Source organism: Felis catus, chromosome C2 (assembly GCF_018350175.1).
Source record: "Felis catus isolate Fca126 chromosome C2, F.catus_Fca126_mat1.0, whole genome shotgun sequence".
NCBI lineage: Eukaryota > Metazoa > Chordata > Mammalia > Carnivora > Felidae > Felis > Felis catus.
The window spans coordinates 121,985,258-122,000,967 of NC_058376.1; the positions used below are offsets into that span (position 1 = coordinate 121,985,258).

At 45.7% G+C, this 15,710-nt stretch overlaps 1 protein-coding gene across 6 annotated transcripts in view; it reads right to left on the minus strand.

Moving 5' to 3' along the window:
• Nucleotides 1-695: 695 nt before the first annotated feature.
• The window catches only part of PXYLP1 (2-phosphoxylose phosphatase 1), a 73,014-nt gene continuing 57,999 nt past the window's right edge, over nucleotides 696-15,710 (minus strand). For all 6 annotated transcript variants that reach the window (XM_023260516.2, XM_006936369.5, XM_023260517.2 and 3 more), the window contains 2 exons: nucleotides 8,513-8,652; nucleotides 696-3,044 (listed from right to left, as the gene is read on the minus strand). In XM_023260516.2, the coding sequence (XP_023116284.1) occupies nucleotides 2,104-3,044; nucleotides 8,513-8,652 (1,081 nt within the window). In that variant the 3' untranslated portion in view covers nucleotides 696-2,103. The remainder of the gene's footprint in view (nucleotides 3,045-8,512; nucleotides 8,653-15,710) is intronic.

Genomic DNA, 15,710 nt, shown 5'->3' on the forward strand with positions numbered 1-15,710 from the left:
CCAGTGAGCATGTATTAATTTTAATCATAAAAACAAGAAAGCTGAATTTGCACCTACACCTGCCATGAACTAAGCCATTAAGACACTGCCCAGAAACCAAGAACTAAATGCATTAATCTCGGCTCAGTGCTCAGTGTTTGTTTATGGAGAGAGATGTCTCAGTACTTGATGCTGAGGAAGGTATATTAATGATGTACATACCTGATGTCTTGGGAGGCAAAAACCTCTTACCTATGCTTTTAATGTTGACTTTTATCCAAAATGTTTACCTTTTTCAAGAGACGTTTCCAAATGATTTTTAAAACATCTTCTGATTCACTTTTGGTTTTAAATCTTCAAACTGTGTTTAGCAGTCCTAATTCAAATATACCGTGAGTGGAAGCAAAAACCAACTGATTAGGTTTAAATACTCAAGAGACAGCACATGATTTTCAGCAATGAAAGAAGCTGTGTAAATGGATTTCAAACCAGTCCAAGGCCACTAGCTGTGCATGTCCTCTGGGCCCCATGCGCAGCCTGCAGCCAGGCCATGGGTCCTGGCCTCTTTTCTCCGCGGGTACTGGAGAGTTGTCTAATTTGCAACATTTTTACTTACAACAACAACAACAACAACAATAACAACAACAAAAGGATACATTTCTAAAATACTGGAACTTACTTGAAAAGACCCATAGGTACAAACCATGACTTGTATGTACAAGAATTCTTCAAAAATTTATTTATAGAAATGGACGTATGTATCCAAAGGCAACATTAGACAAAAACAAAAAGTTTGGAATGCCAACGACACAGGAAAGTCTCACCTGCACTTTACATTTCTTCACAAGGAACTAGCACCATTTTAGTTCAGAAACCACAGATTTCATTATAATTGCTTCTAATATATAAAATACCTTATAAAGCTTATTTAACTATCTAGTAACAAAGTTCTTCCAAAAACTTATTTAAAAATCAGTTAGAATTTACCATTTGAAATTGACGAAAATGGTTTAAAAACTGATCTAATTCTAGGGCTGGTCAAAGGGAATGGGCCATAATTAGTTTTACTGGAAGAAAGTGCCTGAATTCAGCTTCTGGCTTTCCTTCTAACCACCAAGCAGGTACAGTAAATTGAATATCACATAGGAATAAGAGCACATCTAAAACTGGCCTTAGAAAATATTTTCCCAGACTATAAAAATACTAAATGGAATACAAAAATCTCAGCATATACAGCAAATAGACTACAGCAGACAAATATTTAAAACCTACTTAAAACTATCATCTACCACAATCATCATGAACATCAAGTATTATTCTAACAATTTTTCTATGATTCATTCGGATTTGATATTTACTTCCCCTCAAGTTTTATTGTAACACCAGATATAGACCAAATTCGGTGTGTCTAGTGGAGGTTACTGGAGGCACCACTGAATAATTCTCTGCGTTCAATTGCTTCTTAAAGCGCTGAAAGTGCGAACTGTAGAGGAGCCAGTTTTCTGAGGTCAGGGGTCAGCACACTGCAGCCCATGAACACAGCCACACTCGTCTGGCTATGTGCTGTCTGTGGGTGCTTTCACGTTCCAAGAGCAGAGCTGAACAGTGAGGACTGTATGTGGCCTTTGGGTGCTCAAAGTCTGAAATCTTTACTATCTGGCCCTGTACCGAAAAAATTTGCCGACCCCTATTTCAGATAAATCACTTCAGGAAATGTTTCCTTGAAGTTAGGACAAGGTAAAATTGTCCCAGGTGAAGAAAATGCGGGCTGAGGTTTGCTGGTTCCATCATATAGTACCATGGCGGATCAAAATAATATACATGTGGATCGCCAACTTTGAGTATTGAATTATTATTCTGGCGTTGTAAGCAAAGTCTGGCTCTGATAAAAGTACCTTCCCTTTCTCTGTGAACTGGCCATTACGTACCAAGTAACTAACTCGTGTACCCAATTATAGCGACGTACTTACTGTTCAACCCAACCATCTACGTGGCTCTAAAACACAATTTCTAGCCTTTATAAATCAATAATCTTAAACCCTTGGCAACAGACAGAACTAGAAGCAGACCCTTCCCATCCCTCTCTATTGGCATAGATTCTATGAGCACTGTGCTGCTCACCTTTTAGAATCCTTCCCTGTGACATGCATCATAATAATTAGTACTAGTACTACTCCCCAGGCCCACAAACATGTCCCTTTTGACAAAGCGGACTAGGTTTTCTAGGGGGCACATGGGCTTGGAAGAATGCTTGTGGTGGTCCTGGCAAAAAGAGGTGTGGAACGTGACATCAACACCATTATAAAGAATCCGGACAGAATGCTCACTGGGCTTTTCTCTGTCTTGCCAGAGCTCAAAGATCAACCTGGCTGCAAACCTTGGGAATCTGGCTTCCATAAGGCCCAAGGCACTGAGAACTGGTGACAGGGTGACATCGTGAGCAGAGTAGAGGGTGAAGACCTCTTCTTTCCTGCCCTCCGCAGCACGCTGCATCCGGGTGACGGTCTGATTGAGGATGGGGTGGGCGCCCAGGAGTGCATAGCCCAGATACAGTTTCTTCTCCCGCCTCTCTCTCTCGTCCTCTATCTGATGTGTCTTGATCACCTTGAAGTGCTCCATGTCAATACACCCATTTCTGGTGCACGGGAAGCTGACGTTGTGGCAGAAGTGGCAGAGCATGGAGTCTATGGGGTTGGCCGCTCGAAGCTGTTTGGTGGGGACGTCCACGATCCTGGCCATGTCCTCGTAGGTCCTCTCCAGCTGGCTGTTTTTCAAACGTAAGAGGTATTGCCGACGCTGTTCCTTTTCCAGATACTGGTTTCTCAGGGGACAATAGCAGTTTCCGGAGCAGAAGAGAGCACTTGGCTGGTGCCTAAAATGAATCTTCTTCCAGTCAAAATCGGGGAGAAAACCATAAAGCAAGGCCAGCCCACTCTGGAGCGTCCGGCTTTTCCCAGTGGTCTCCAAGTAAAGTTGGTCTGTGGACCAGTTATTCGGCAGGAGTTTGTGTTTCTTTAGATAGATGTCCCTCAGCAGCTGGCCATTCTGCAAATGCTGCACGACTCCTGAAACACAGGGACACGAGCTGCCCTCACTACTAGCTCAGCAGAAGGAGTAGCAAAGGGAAGTCAAGTCTGTGGCCAACTCTACAATGCTTTACATCAGTGCCTGAGAATATAACCAAAACCATCCCCCAGCGTGTGGAAGCTCCATCAGCTCGTGAAGGGAGCCCCTTGGGGTTATCATCCATGAAGGGATGGGCAGAGCTGGGGAGCACCAATCCCCCCCTTCTTGCCCAGCCCCTTCCCTGGGAAGGGGCATCGTGACTGGTGGGCCTCAGAAGGCAGGAAATGCCCTGCTGGTAGGTGTCAAGGCTGTAATTGGCATGGGCCTAAGGAGAGCTTTCTCCAACCTGCCCAAGGACACAGCATCCTTTAGTATGCAGTGAGGGCCCATGGGAATCACTCAGGTAAAGAGAAAAAGTTGCTTGCTGGCTCCCTAGTCCCCTCATTGCCGTGGAGTTCTCTCCCTCATTCTCCCTACTCTCCCAAGCGAAGGCTCTCTGCTAACCTTCTAGCGGCATTCTGTCTAATCCTGCCGCAGGGTTAGCAGCTCATCAAGGATATTTTGTCTGCACAGATATGGAATGATTGCTCAGATACCGGATAGAATACTTGAAAAAAAGCAAAGTGCAGAACAGTACATTTATTATAGCCCTTTTAAATAAAAATGAGGGAAAAGTAAGAATGTATATTTGTAGTTTTGCATAAACTACAGAATGTGTCTGTGTTTTGCATAAAGAACCTTTGGAAGGACATGCAAGAAACTAATACCAATGGTTACCTGGGGATGACAGGGGCACAGAAATGGGATAAATGGAACATAGGAACAAAAATTTTAAATTTACCTGTTAACTAAAAGTTTAACAAGTTTTATTTTTGAACCACCACAGTATGGTAACACATTATCTTGAAAAAAAAAAAAAGAAAGAAAAGCCTTATCTTCAAACAGAAAACAATCTGCAAGCTCACCCTCCAAGCAGCAGGATGTAGGGGTGATGGAATCTCAGCAACAGATATGAATTCTCGGAGAGGGTAAGCCACATGCAGGCCCCATGACCAGTTCATGACCAATGTCACTTATTCAGATGCCCAAATGATATGAAAACCTGAGACAACTCAAGGCTGAGGTGCGTGAGACAGAGGGAACTGCTTTGGCCCGGGAAGGGGAACAGCTCAGGAAAGTATCATGGAGGGTGTCTGGGTCCCGTTCTGAAGGAAGAATATCGAGGGAATTCCTTCAGAGATGGGTGCTGACACAGGTCTTAGGCATTTATTTCCAAAATGATTTGCATAAAGAGGCAAACCATGAGTGACAAAGATTAAGAATCTGTGTCTGGCCCCAATTCACCTCTGGGTCTACCTATGCCTAGGCTACATACATCAAGGCTGAGTGCTTCCCACATGCCAGATCTTTCTCCTTTCATCCTCACAAAAACCTGATAAAGAAGGCATATTATCATCATACCCAATTTCCTTATTTTACAGCTGAAGAAACCGAGCTGTTAAACGGCAGAGTTGGAACTCAAGACCCCCAGCATCCCCGCAGGCCCAACCTTGCCCTCCTAGTCCCTGCTCACAGTGCCTTCTCCCTGCATTTTCATGCAGAAATACTATGTTCTAGCCATTTAGGGTCTCCTATCCTCTCCCAACATATATCTCTTCATGGCTTTGTTCATGCCCTTCCCCTTGCTCTGCCTAGAGAAATCCTCATCCAGTCTCTAGCTCCAATACTGCCTTCTCTGTAGTCTTCCTTCCTCCTCCTCCAGGTCAGATCAAGAATTCCTTCCTGGGACACCTGGATGGCTCAGTTGGTTGAGCATCTGACACTCGGTTTCGGTTCAGGTCATGATCTCACGGTTCATGAGTTTGAGCCCCGCATCCGGCTCTGTGCTAACAGTACAGCGTCTGCTTGGGATTCTCTCTCCCTCTCTTTCTGCCCCTCCCATGCTCTCTCTCTTTTTTTTTTTTTTAAATTTTTTTTTCAACTTTTTTTTATTTATTTTTGGGACAGAGAGAGACAGAGCATGAACGGGGGAGGGGCAGAGAGAGAGGGAGACACAGGATCGGAAACAGGCTCCAGGCTCCGAGCCATCAGCCCAGAGCCTGACGCGGGGCTCGAACTCACGGACCGCGAGATCGTGACCTGGCTGAAGTCGGACGCTTAACCGACTGCGCCACCCAGGCGCCCCTATGCTCTCTCTTTCAAAATAAATAAGCTTAAAAAAAATTCCTTCCTGTTCCAATTTGTCACTGGATCTCCAGGGCTTGAGCTGTAATCACTGAGCCTAGTATAGGCTGGCACTGTGCTAGGCATTTTACACACGCTAATCTCGCTCACCACCTCACCGGCCCTGTCGGGCGGACGTCAACGGTCCCGTTTCACAGGCCTGTGCACTCTACAGCCCTGGGTCTACTCTGTAGGACCGCGCAGCTTGCAGCAGCGTGGTGAGCTGCCTTCTTGCGTGCTGTCCCATGGCAGCTGCAGGTTCCTTTAGGACAAGCCGGGGAGCATCTACTCATCCAGCCACTCCTCTCTCCTACACTCAGCAGCTGCCAAAGCGTCTTGAATAGAGTAGGCACTAATGATCAATCTTATATAGTTACTGTGGGGGTGCCAAAAGTGTTTCAGTTATAAATGGTTATTCTAACATCCGTATATTTTTAACGAAATTTAAAATAGAAGATAAAAGTGAGCATTAAAAAAGAGAATAAGGGTACAGGAACAAACAGTACTGAGAAAATGATTTCTAGAGTAATGTTGATTTAGAAAACGATGTAGATAATAGACCAATTGAGAAGAGAGGTCAGAATGAACAATTGTCTCTAAGTGTGTAAGGGCCACCTCCCCCAACCTCTTTTCAGGGAACAGCCCCTGGATCTAGTGGCTGGGCTCCCACTGCTCAATGCCTAGTCACCCTGACCTCCTAGCCAGCTGATGGGCACTGACCCTGAAGGACCCCATCAGACACACACACACACACACACACACACACACTCTCTCTCTCTCTCTCTCTCTCTCTCAAGAATTTGGACTTGGGGCACTCAGTAGTCGGGTGAACATCTGACTCTTGATTTTGGGTCAGGTCATGATCCCAGGGTTGTGGGAATGAGCCCTGTGTCTGGCTCCATGCCGAGTATGGAACCTGCTAGAGATTCTCTTTCTCTCCCCTCTACCCCTCTCCCCTGCTCGTGCTTTCTCTCTAAAATAAAAAAAAAAAAAAAAGAGGACACCCATGAGGGAAAAAAAGAATTTGGACTTGCAGTTCATCTCTGGGTGTGGCTAAGACTGTCACTCTGTGGACAGAGCAAAACCACAGAAGCTGGGACAGACAGCTTTTTTTATTCCTGGTTCCAGTTTCTGGAGGCCTGGTCATATTCTTGCCCTTAAATCTAAGTCTGTGAATCACCCTGAATCCTTACAATAAATGTACCTCTTTAGCTTGAGTTGGTTTCTGTTGCTTGCAACCAGAGAGTGTGACCAATGGTTCTCAGCAAGCATGGCTCTGGTCTCAGGGAGCGTTTGGGGGTTGAGTTGTCACAATAATGTGGGGAAGAACATTCTTGATACTTAGTGGGTGGGGGCCACGGAGCTAGACAGTCTCCACAAGGAACTGTTCTCTGTCCCACCTAACTTTTGTGTACCACAAAATATTCCCACACATGAAAAACCTGTTAAAATACTTTAGCCTACAACCTGTTTCTTTGTGTCATAAATATAAAACCATTTTTACATACAATTAACATCCACTGATTTTTTCCAGATATGCAATATAAATTAAGGGACATCTGATCTTACTTTGATCAGAACTTGCCAAAAAAATCATGTCCCAAAACATGGTTTTAGAGTCCCCGGTGTAATATCCCTCAGTCAGACTGCATTTACAACTGTCACAGTTGTCACAGTTGTCCGCATAAAGAACCGACTGTGTCATTCTATTTGCTAGTGTGGGTGTGCTCAAGCTTTTATATTGAGACATAAAATTATATAACAAATTCATTTCCTTTTGTTTCTTCTTTATATTAGAGTTAGGGTATCTGATATAATTGCCCTTCTTTAAAATAGGTCATATTATATTTGAATTTCACTTCAGGATGGTTAAAGGAGCACCACAAAATACCTGTTAACAAAAAGGGGTGCTTGGTCTGATAGGATGAGAACTCCTGTTTTAAACTACTACAGGCCTGGGGTGCCTGGGATTCTCTCTCTCCCTCTCTCTCTGCCCCTCCCACACCTGAGCACACACTCTCTCTCTCAAATAAATAAACTTTAAAAAATATGTGACAAATCCACAGGGCCAACCATAGGACAGAGACCTTCCTTCCATCAAAGCTGAGGTCCCACAGTACTGGTGGGACAAGGCAACAACATGGCCGGTAGGTTCTCCCGATTCTTCCAAAAAGAATGGTGACCATGCAAAAGGTCCTTTGAGATCCCAGACTGAAGTAGGAAGAAACCAGAACCTATTGGGGGATTCCCAGTTCCTTCTCTTCTCAACAGAGGTGACCCCACAGTTAACTCACCAACCTAACATGACAGTGAACTGGCTGTGTAGTGGTATGAACAGGGCTACAGAGAGAAAGACGGGCTTCTGTGAGGAACACTCTCAGCCAGACAAACTCCGTGCTCACTGGGGATCTGCCATATGTGTTCGTTCCTGAGATCTCTCCCATCCAAACTTAATCAGGTTATTTTCTTTGAAGTATCGAAGGACATGGGATTGGTTACAGAAATTATGACCCAGCAAGAGTGGGATAATAGGCAGACATCAGAAATGATGCTGTTAAAAAATAATATAAAAACAGGGAGATGAATCATAACAGACTCTTGAATACAGAGAACAAACTGAGGGTTGCCGGAGGGGTCTTGGGTCGGGGGAATGGGCTAAATGGGCAAGGGGCATTAAGGAGGACACTTGCTGGAATGAGCACTGGGTGTTATAAGTAGGTGATGAATCACTAAATTCTATTCCTGAAATCATTATTACACCATATGTTAACTAACGTAGATTTAAATTAAAAAAAAAAAAAAGAAATGATGTTGTTGACAAATTTTTGTTGACAGGGAAAGACTATCACAACGTACCGTTAAACGAAAAGGTGAGTTACAAAACACTGTGTTTAGTAAGCTACCGCTGTGTGCGCGTAAGCATGCACATAAACGAAAGAAAACAGGATACTAATTTCTTCAGTGGACTAGGGTTATGGGTACTTTACGTTTTTCTTCCTTTTGCTTGCTGTCTTTCCTAACTTCTCTTCCATCGACTATACTGCTTTTGCAATATAAAAAGGGTTATTTCTAATTTTTAGAAATCGTGTTGAGTAGAGACGTTGGTGGATTCAGAGCTGCTTGAGGTACTAGCCCTTATTCACTCCCGTGAGCCCACAGAGCCTAGCCCAGGCGCATCTGCTCCGATGTACGCCAAATGGAGGAGCACACAGGAGAAGGAATGAGCAAATGCCGCTGTGCATACCTGTCTGCGTGAGCTCGCCCATCTCACACAGTGCGTGATTGGGGTAAAGCGGCAGGGAGTGCAGGGGGCTTTCGAAAGAGGCTCCGGATCCTTTTGACATGTGACTAACGAAAGCTTCCAGTTTAGGGTGATACGGTTTCCTAAAGAGACAACACAGAGAATTAGTGGTCACCGTGCTCCAAAACGGTCCACAAGGGTTTCAACCCCAGTCAGCAAAATCTCAGGCGTGGCATGCCCTGCTCATCCACTGTCATAGGTACTGGCTTAATCGCTTCTAAATTCCAGTACCATTATTACGTGACCACTGACGTTCCACAAGGCCAGCCTGAGCCCCTAACCTCTGCTGAAGCAGCCATCATTCCCAGCACTATGGGTGTCACCTTTACCCTCCACCACCCAGATCCCCAACCTGCGCCCCTCCCGTCTCCCTCCCCAGGCGGCTACGGAATCCCCCCGGGTAGTCATGTCCAGGCTGGGAGCCCTTCTTGACTTCTCCCTCCCCTGCTCCCACACATGCCATCTGCCACCCAATCCTGCAGACGTGTCCTCCTGGGGCTTCTCTACCCCCCTTCTCCTGCATCCCTGCAGCCACGACCTGCAGCTTTTGTCCGTATGGCACGGGCTCCTCTTTGGTCTACTTTAGCCTAATCTTGCTCATCTAATCTTGCCTTTTTCACAGCCGGGGATCGACCTACAGGCAAGGCCGACCGTCCCTGCTCTTGTTCACTGCCATCTTCCCATGGAAGCGGTGTGTGGCCCATCTGCCTGTTCCAACCCTACCTCACTTGAGGTTCAGGGCTCCCCACCCTCTCCATTCTAATGCTGGGCTCCGGTCACACGCAACCAACTGCCTTCTGTACCCCCAACATATCTTGTTCTTTCATGCTTCCAACACTTTCCACATGCTGCCCCTTCCTCCTGGCAAACCTACCTCAACCTGCCCCTCAGTAATCCTTAACTGACCTGGGGGAAAATCTCCTTTGAAGAAAATTAACTGATTAAGGTAACCAAGATCGCCATAGTTCTCTACAGTTCACATTGCATTTTGCACATACAGTATTTCATTTCATGGGAGGGTGGTTATGAAGAGCTAAAAAACATCTTTTTTTTGTAATATCTGACATCATTTATATTTTTGCCATGAAGTACATGGGTAAATCAAGATTTATCTTTCTAACGGCTGATATACAATTTCCCTGAATAATGAAATGACCTGTGAATGTATATCCATTCTCCAGCTGAACAGAAGTGAACAGATAAGACTAGTTCCCAGCTAAGCCAGTATGAAAAGGAAGCAAGGATAAATTGTCCCGATGGCAGACCTCTCTTGTCTGAAAGCCCAGTTAACTTTGACAATGCTTTTAAAGTAACTACTAAAATGCTTCTATTATCTTTCAAAAACATAACGGTAAAAAAAAAGTCCATCTTTAAAAAAATGTTTTAAAATTAGAGAATGCTGGGGCGCCTGGGTGGCTCAGTCTGTAAGGCTTCCGACTCTTGGGTTTTGGCTTAGGTCATGATGTCATGGCCCTAAGATGGAGCCCCCAGTTGGGCTCTGTACTGGGTCTGGAGCCTGCTTGCGATTCTCTCTCTCCCTCTCTCTGCCCCTCTTCCGTGTGTGTGTGTGTGTGTGTGTGTGTGAGCGCGCGCGCTCTCTAAACAAACAAATAAACTTTAAAATTAGAGAATGCTAATCCTAAATAGTCTAATTATCCTGGATTGCTGCAGGGCATTGTGTCTTTTCATAAACACAGAGGGTATGTTGTTCCTCCTGAGGCTAAAACAGATAAACATTTGCAAACTGGGGAATAAGGTTTCCAGACTGACAATGAGGCTGCCAATATGAATCCACACAGACAAAGGCTATCCGTCAACAGGAGTCAAATGTTCTGTTCCAGGTCATTATTATGGGCTGGTGATTTTTGAGGATCTGAGAAGGCTTTGCTGCCAATTTCAGGAATGAAATTTCCCTACGGGCAGTGTTTGCAGAGCTGGTGCAAGTTTTCAGGGCATCTGACTACTTAATGGTATGTTAATATCTAACTATACATATGAAAACTTGTTTTGGGTCTGGAAAGACAGGTGATTCATGGAAGAAAAACTTCATATACAGAAGAGATGGCAGATGGATGGATCTTTTTAACAGGAAGAGGACCAGGTAACCTGAGTCCCAGGCCTGTCCTGGATCTGAGTGACCAGGTCCTATCTGCCAAGGCCATGGCTCCACCCCTGCAGCCAAGAGGGTACCTAGTACGTGGCAGATACTCCAAACACGTGTGAATGAATTCAACTGGGAAGTGCCCCAACCTTAGATGCTTTATGAAAAGTATAAGCCTCCCATAATCTGTAGCAATGAATATGGCAAGTTCCTACAGTGGTTTATTAAAATATTCAGATTTCAATGGAAGTACTATGAGTGAAACTGCTAATTGTGCTAATTGTGATTCTCTTTGAGCAAACTATAGGTAGGCTTCTCTGAATCGTCTTCCCAACTAGGCCTCAACCTTTGGACTTCCATGTTCTTTTTGGACTTATGTCCCTCTTTGCATCATTCAGTTTTAGAAAACATCCTGCTAAGTCAATGTAGCCAGAGTCTCCTGCTCCTGATATCTGATCAAATTCCTCATCTCCCAGGTGATATCTCCTCACCCCTGAGGTTTCTCTTTAGTCATTTTCCATCCACTGACCCCCACCCTGATCCTTGGCTGTAAGTTTCCACTGCCCATGTTGTATTTGGATTTGAGCCCAGTTCTTTTTCTTTTTTTTTAATCTTTTTTAATGTTTACTTATTTTTGAGAGAGACAGAGACAGAGTGTGAACAGGGGAGGGGCAGAGAGAGGGAGACACAGAATCCGAAACAGGCTCCAGGCTCTGAGCTATCAGCCCAGAGCCCGACGCGGGGCTCGAACTCACAAGCCATGAGATCGTGACCTGAGCCGAAGTCGGACGCTGAACCGACTGAGCCACCCAGGCGCCCCAGTGCCCAGTTCTATGCTAAGGTCTCTGCTCTCCTACTGCATTAGTTCCTGGATAAAGTCTATTTTTGCTACTACTACTACTGTCTGGTTCTGCTTTTTCTTTTAACAGTTGTACACTAAAATCTGTTCTCCTCTTCTTGGGAACTTGGTTAGATCCCATGTCTGAGGCCCTGGTGGTTAGGTAGAGCCACATGGTATTCTTCACCAATGGAATGGAAGGATGTATCCCACTTCTGGGTTTAGGTTTTCAGATCATGGGGTGCCCCTTCACACTCTTTTCCTTCCCACGGGCCACTGTTTAGACATGGCAGCAGTCCTAGTTCAATCATGTAGACATCCCTAGGGCACGATGGGGGCAATGACCTGGAAGGAACCTGGGGCCCTAAATGACCAAGTGGAGTCCCGTCCTATGATCTGGATCACTCATCTCAGACCTTCACAGAAGGAAAAGATAAACCTCTTTGTTATTTGAGGCAATGCATTCTTCAGTCTCTTTGTTACAAAAGGCTAGCCTTACTCTGACTAACACAGAAATGATGATATTTGTGACAATGAATTTTTCTTCGGGGAAAAACTCATGTCATTGTAGCCTCATTGGAAATCAGCTTTCATATTGAAAACTGGAAAAATTAAAAGAGTTACTATCTTAAGGCTTCAAACTGTTCACGTCCAGAATAGTTGTTTACATTTTTATATGCATTATTCACTTCTCTCTATGCCATAAAGCTCGAGACAGAACCCTGAGGCTAATCTACACACCCATGGGAAAATTTATTGTGCTTTAGCTATAATCTGAGCAATTTCTGAGTCCTGCACAGAACAGTAAGACAGAGAACAGGTTTAATACCAGTGATACTGTTATCAGAAAACAATTCAAGAACGTTTACGTGGCTAGAAACTGGAGTTCATACTACAGATTTTTACAATTTATGCAAAGGAATTTATATTATTAATGAAATGAAACTCTACAAGGATAAACTCAATATACTTTTCTCAGTCTGCCTTTCTGGAACTTTGTGCATTAACTGACGTGATTACTCAGCCCTCACCCTTTCCTAAAACTCTCTCCTTTCTTAGCTCTCCTAACATCACTACTGTGTTTGCAGTCACCACCTCCTCCCGGGATCCTCCTTTCTCTCTGTGCTATGTTATAGGTTGGCGTTTCCCAGGACTGTTTTTGGCTTTCCCTCACTCCATAGGCTCTGTGATACCAGTCAAGCTCACGGCTTCAGCTGCCATCAACATGTGAACTCTCAAATGAACCTCTACCTTCCAGCAAGACAATGCCCCTGAGTCCACACCTACACACCTTCTAGAAATTATCACTTGGATGCCTGATGACAGCTCGAACTTAGCACTGAGACCTGTCCTCATAACTTACCTCCCACTCCTCCTTCTTCTGCATTTTCTATTCCAGAGAGGGGCACCACCACGAGCCAGACACCCCATCAGAAATCTGGGCACCATCCTCTCTGTCTCTGTCTCACCCCCATCCAACCTGTCACTAAGTCCTACCGACCCCACCTGGTGCCCTTCTCTCAGATCCAAGACTTCTCTCCAACTCTGCTGCCACTCCCTGAGTTCCAGCCTCTATCATTTATTCATTCAACAAATATTTAATCGTGCTCCTCCCATGTGCCAGGCACTGTCTTGGGCACTTGGGATATAGCGGCATTGAACACTGCCCTCAGGGAGCTTAGGAGCCTGGAGAAACAGACAACATACAATGAACACTAGAAAAAGAGAGAGGGTGTGTGTTTACGCGTGCGCGCATGTATGCATGCATGCACATTAGAAGGTAGCATGCTATGAAGCATTGATGCGTTGAGCAGGGAAAAAGGGGACCCAGGAGACTTGGGTGGAAGAAGTGCATTGTGATTGTAAGTGAAGTCTTCTGAGTGGTGTTACTGAGAAGGTGACATTTAAGCAAAGGCTTGTGGGAGGTGGGGGAACTGGCCAGCCATAAAGCCACTGGGGAACAGCTATCTGCAGAGAGGACAGAGTCAGTGGGAAGGAGAGCTAGGGACAGTGTGGCTGAGGCTGAGTGAGGGTGAGGAGAGCCACAGCGGAGGGCAAAGCAGGGCGAGGGGATGAGGAAGAGCACAAGAGGCCTTGTAGGTCATTTTAAGGACTTCGGCTCGGACTCTGCGGGAAATCTTTCTTTTGGATCGCTGTCCCCACAGGAACGCAAACATCACTGCCAGCGTCTAATCCATCCTCCACATCATGGCGGCCAGAGATCTTCATAATTCCATCCCTCCATTTCCCAGCTCCCTCACTGCCTTCGTGCCTGGTGTCCATAATCCTTAGCTGGGCATTCAAAGTGTCAGATAACCCAGTCCTTCGCCACCTCTCCACTCCAGCCTGTGGGCCGAGCTGTCCACCTCCCCCCACCTTTGCGCAGGTTTCACCGCCCCAGGTATCATTTATCATCAGCTGCCACCTGACTTGTTCCTGCACACCCTTGAGGTCCCTTTCTCTTGGTGGCCTTCCCTGACCTGGCATCCCACCTCTCCCTCTGCCACAAGCTGGGTCAGGCTGCCCTCTTGTGGTTCGTGCCCCTAAATATGGTTCCAAAACTACTTCTGCTTCTACTTTTTCGCCTCTGTCTCTAATACCTTTGCCGTTGCTGCCACCATTCGTGCTGGCCACCATTCCCTGAGGGCTCACCGTGTGCTAGGCATCAGATCTGTCTCTCAGAGGGGAGTGGGCCCCCTGGGGCAGGAGCAGCCTCTCTTCCATGAATCTTTAGAAGCCCGCTCTCCCATTAGTCTTCCAGTCCAGCCACATAACTGGTCTTACTGTTCTCCTACATGTGCAGCCCCTCCAGCCTCAGGCTCTTTGCACTTGCTGCTCTGTCTTTCTGGAACACCATTCCCCCAGATCTGCACAGGGCTGGCTCCTTCATCTTATTTAGGTGCCTGCCCACATGTCACCTCCTGTTACATGACATAGTACCTGACACATAATACGTGTTTTAAAATAAAATGTAATGGGGCACCTGGGTGGCTCCATTGGTTAAGCATCTGACCCTTGGTTTCAGCTCAGGTCACGATCTCACGGTTTTGGGGATCGAGTCCTGCGTTGGGCTCTGCACTGACAGCATGCAGCCTGCTTGGGATTCTCTCTCCCTCTCTTCCTCTGCCCCTCCCCTGCGTGCACACTCTCTGTCTCTCAAAATAAATAAATACAATTTAAAAAAATAATAAAATAACGTGTTGAATACTGGTTGAATCGAATATTCTTTTCTTCCTTGAATGTAGAAAACAGTATCTGATTCATATTCTTCAATGCAGAAGAAAAGCATTTAATACACATGGCACATGTATGGCTAATAACCTTAGTGCTGGCTAAATCTTGTCCTATGAGGGTTACAACAGCACCTTTGTCATGAGGCACAGGGCATTCGTGAAGAGGCAGCTTCCACTACAAAGACTCGGGAGAGCCATGGAATGTGTCACCGTGAAGGGAAACACGGGGCCGCTCCCTTGCACCGACATTGGCACTGATTACTCAGCTCACTGCAAGCCTGCCTGCTGGCCCCGATAAACCCTGTCACTAGACTGAAGTAGCAGGGACATTCCAGGATCCACCGCCTTTAAGAGGCCATAAAAATTAATGATTTTTGAAGCTGAACTAGCACCTGGGAAGGCACAGGCACAACTGGTGACCCAGACCCCCCAGTCTCAGGGGATTCAGAGGCTCAAAGTGGGTCCCTGTCACTGGGAGTCCTGCTCACTCTTACTCTAAGTGGGTATTTATAATTTTTTTAAATATTGTATTTATTTTTTGAGAGAGAGAGAGAGAGAGAGAGAGGGAGAGAGAAGGAAAGAGTGTGAATGGGGGAGGGGCAGAGAGAGAGGAGGACAGACGATCCAAAGTGGACCCTGTGCTGATAGGCTGATAGCAGCCAGCCCAATGCAAGGCTCGAACTCACGAACCGTGAGATCATGACCTGAGCCAGTCGGATGCTCAACTGACAGAGCCACCCAGGCTCTCCAAGTGGGTATTTATGACAAGTCAACCTCATGTTTTTAAAAGTAGAATTAATGAAATGACATTATTTAATTAAACATGCACACTCCACCCTCTTTCCACAAAAGACTTAAAGCAGCTCTTAAAGATACAGAATGTTCAATAAAAGTAGGCCAAAAGATCAAGGCCAGAGAAAATGAGGGCAGAAGCAGCCTGGGCAGCTGGTCCCCAGAATAGCGTCTCTC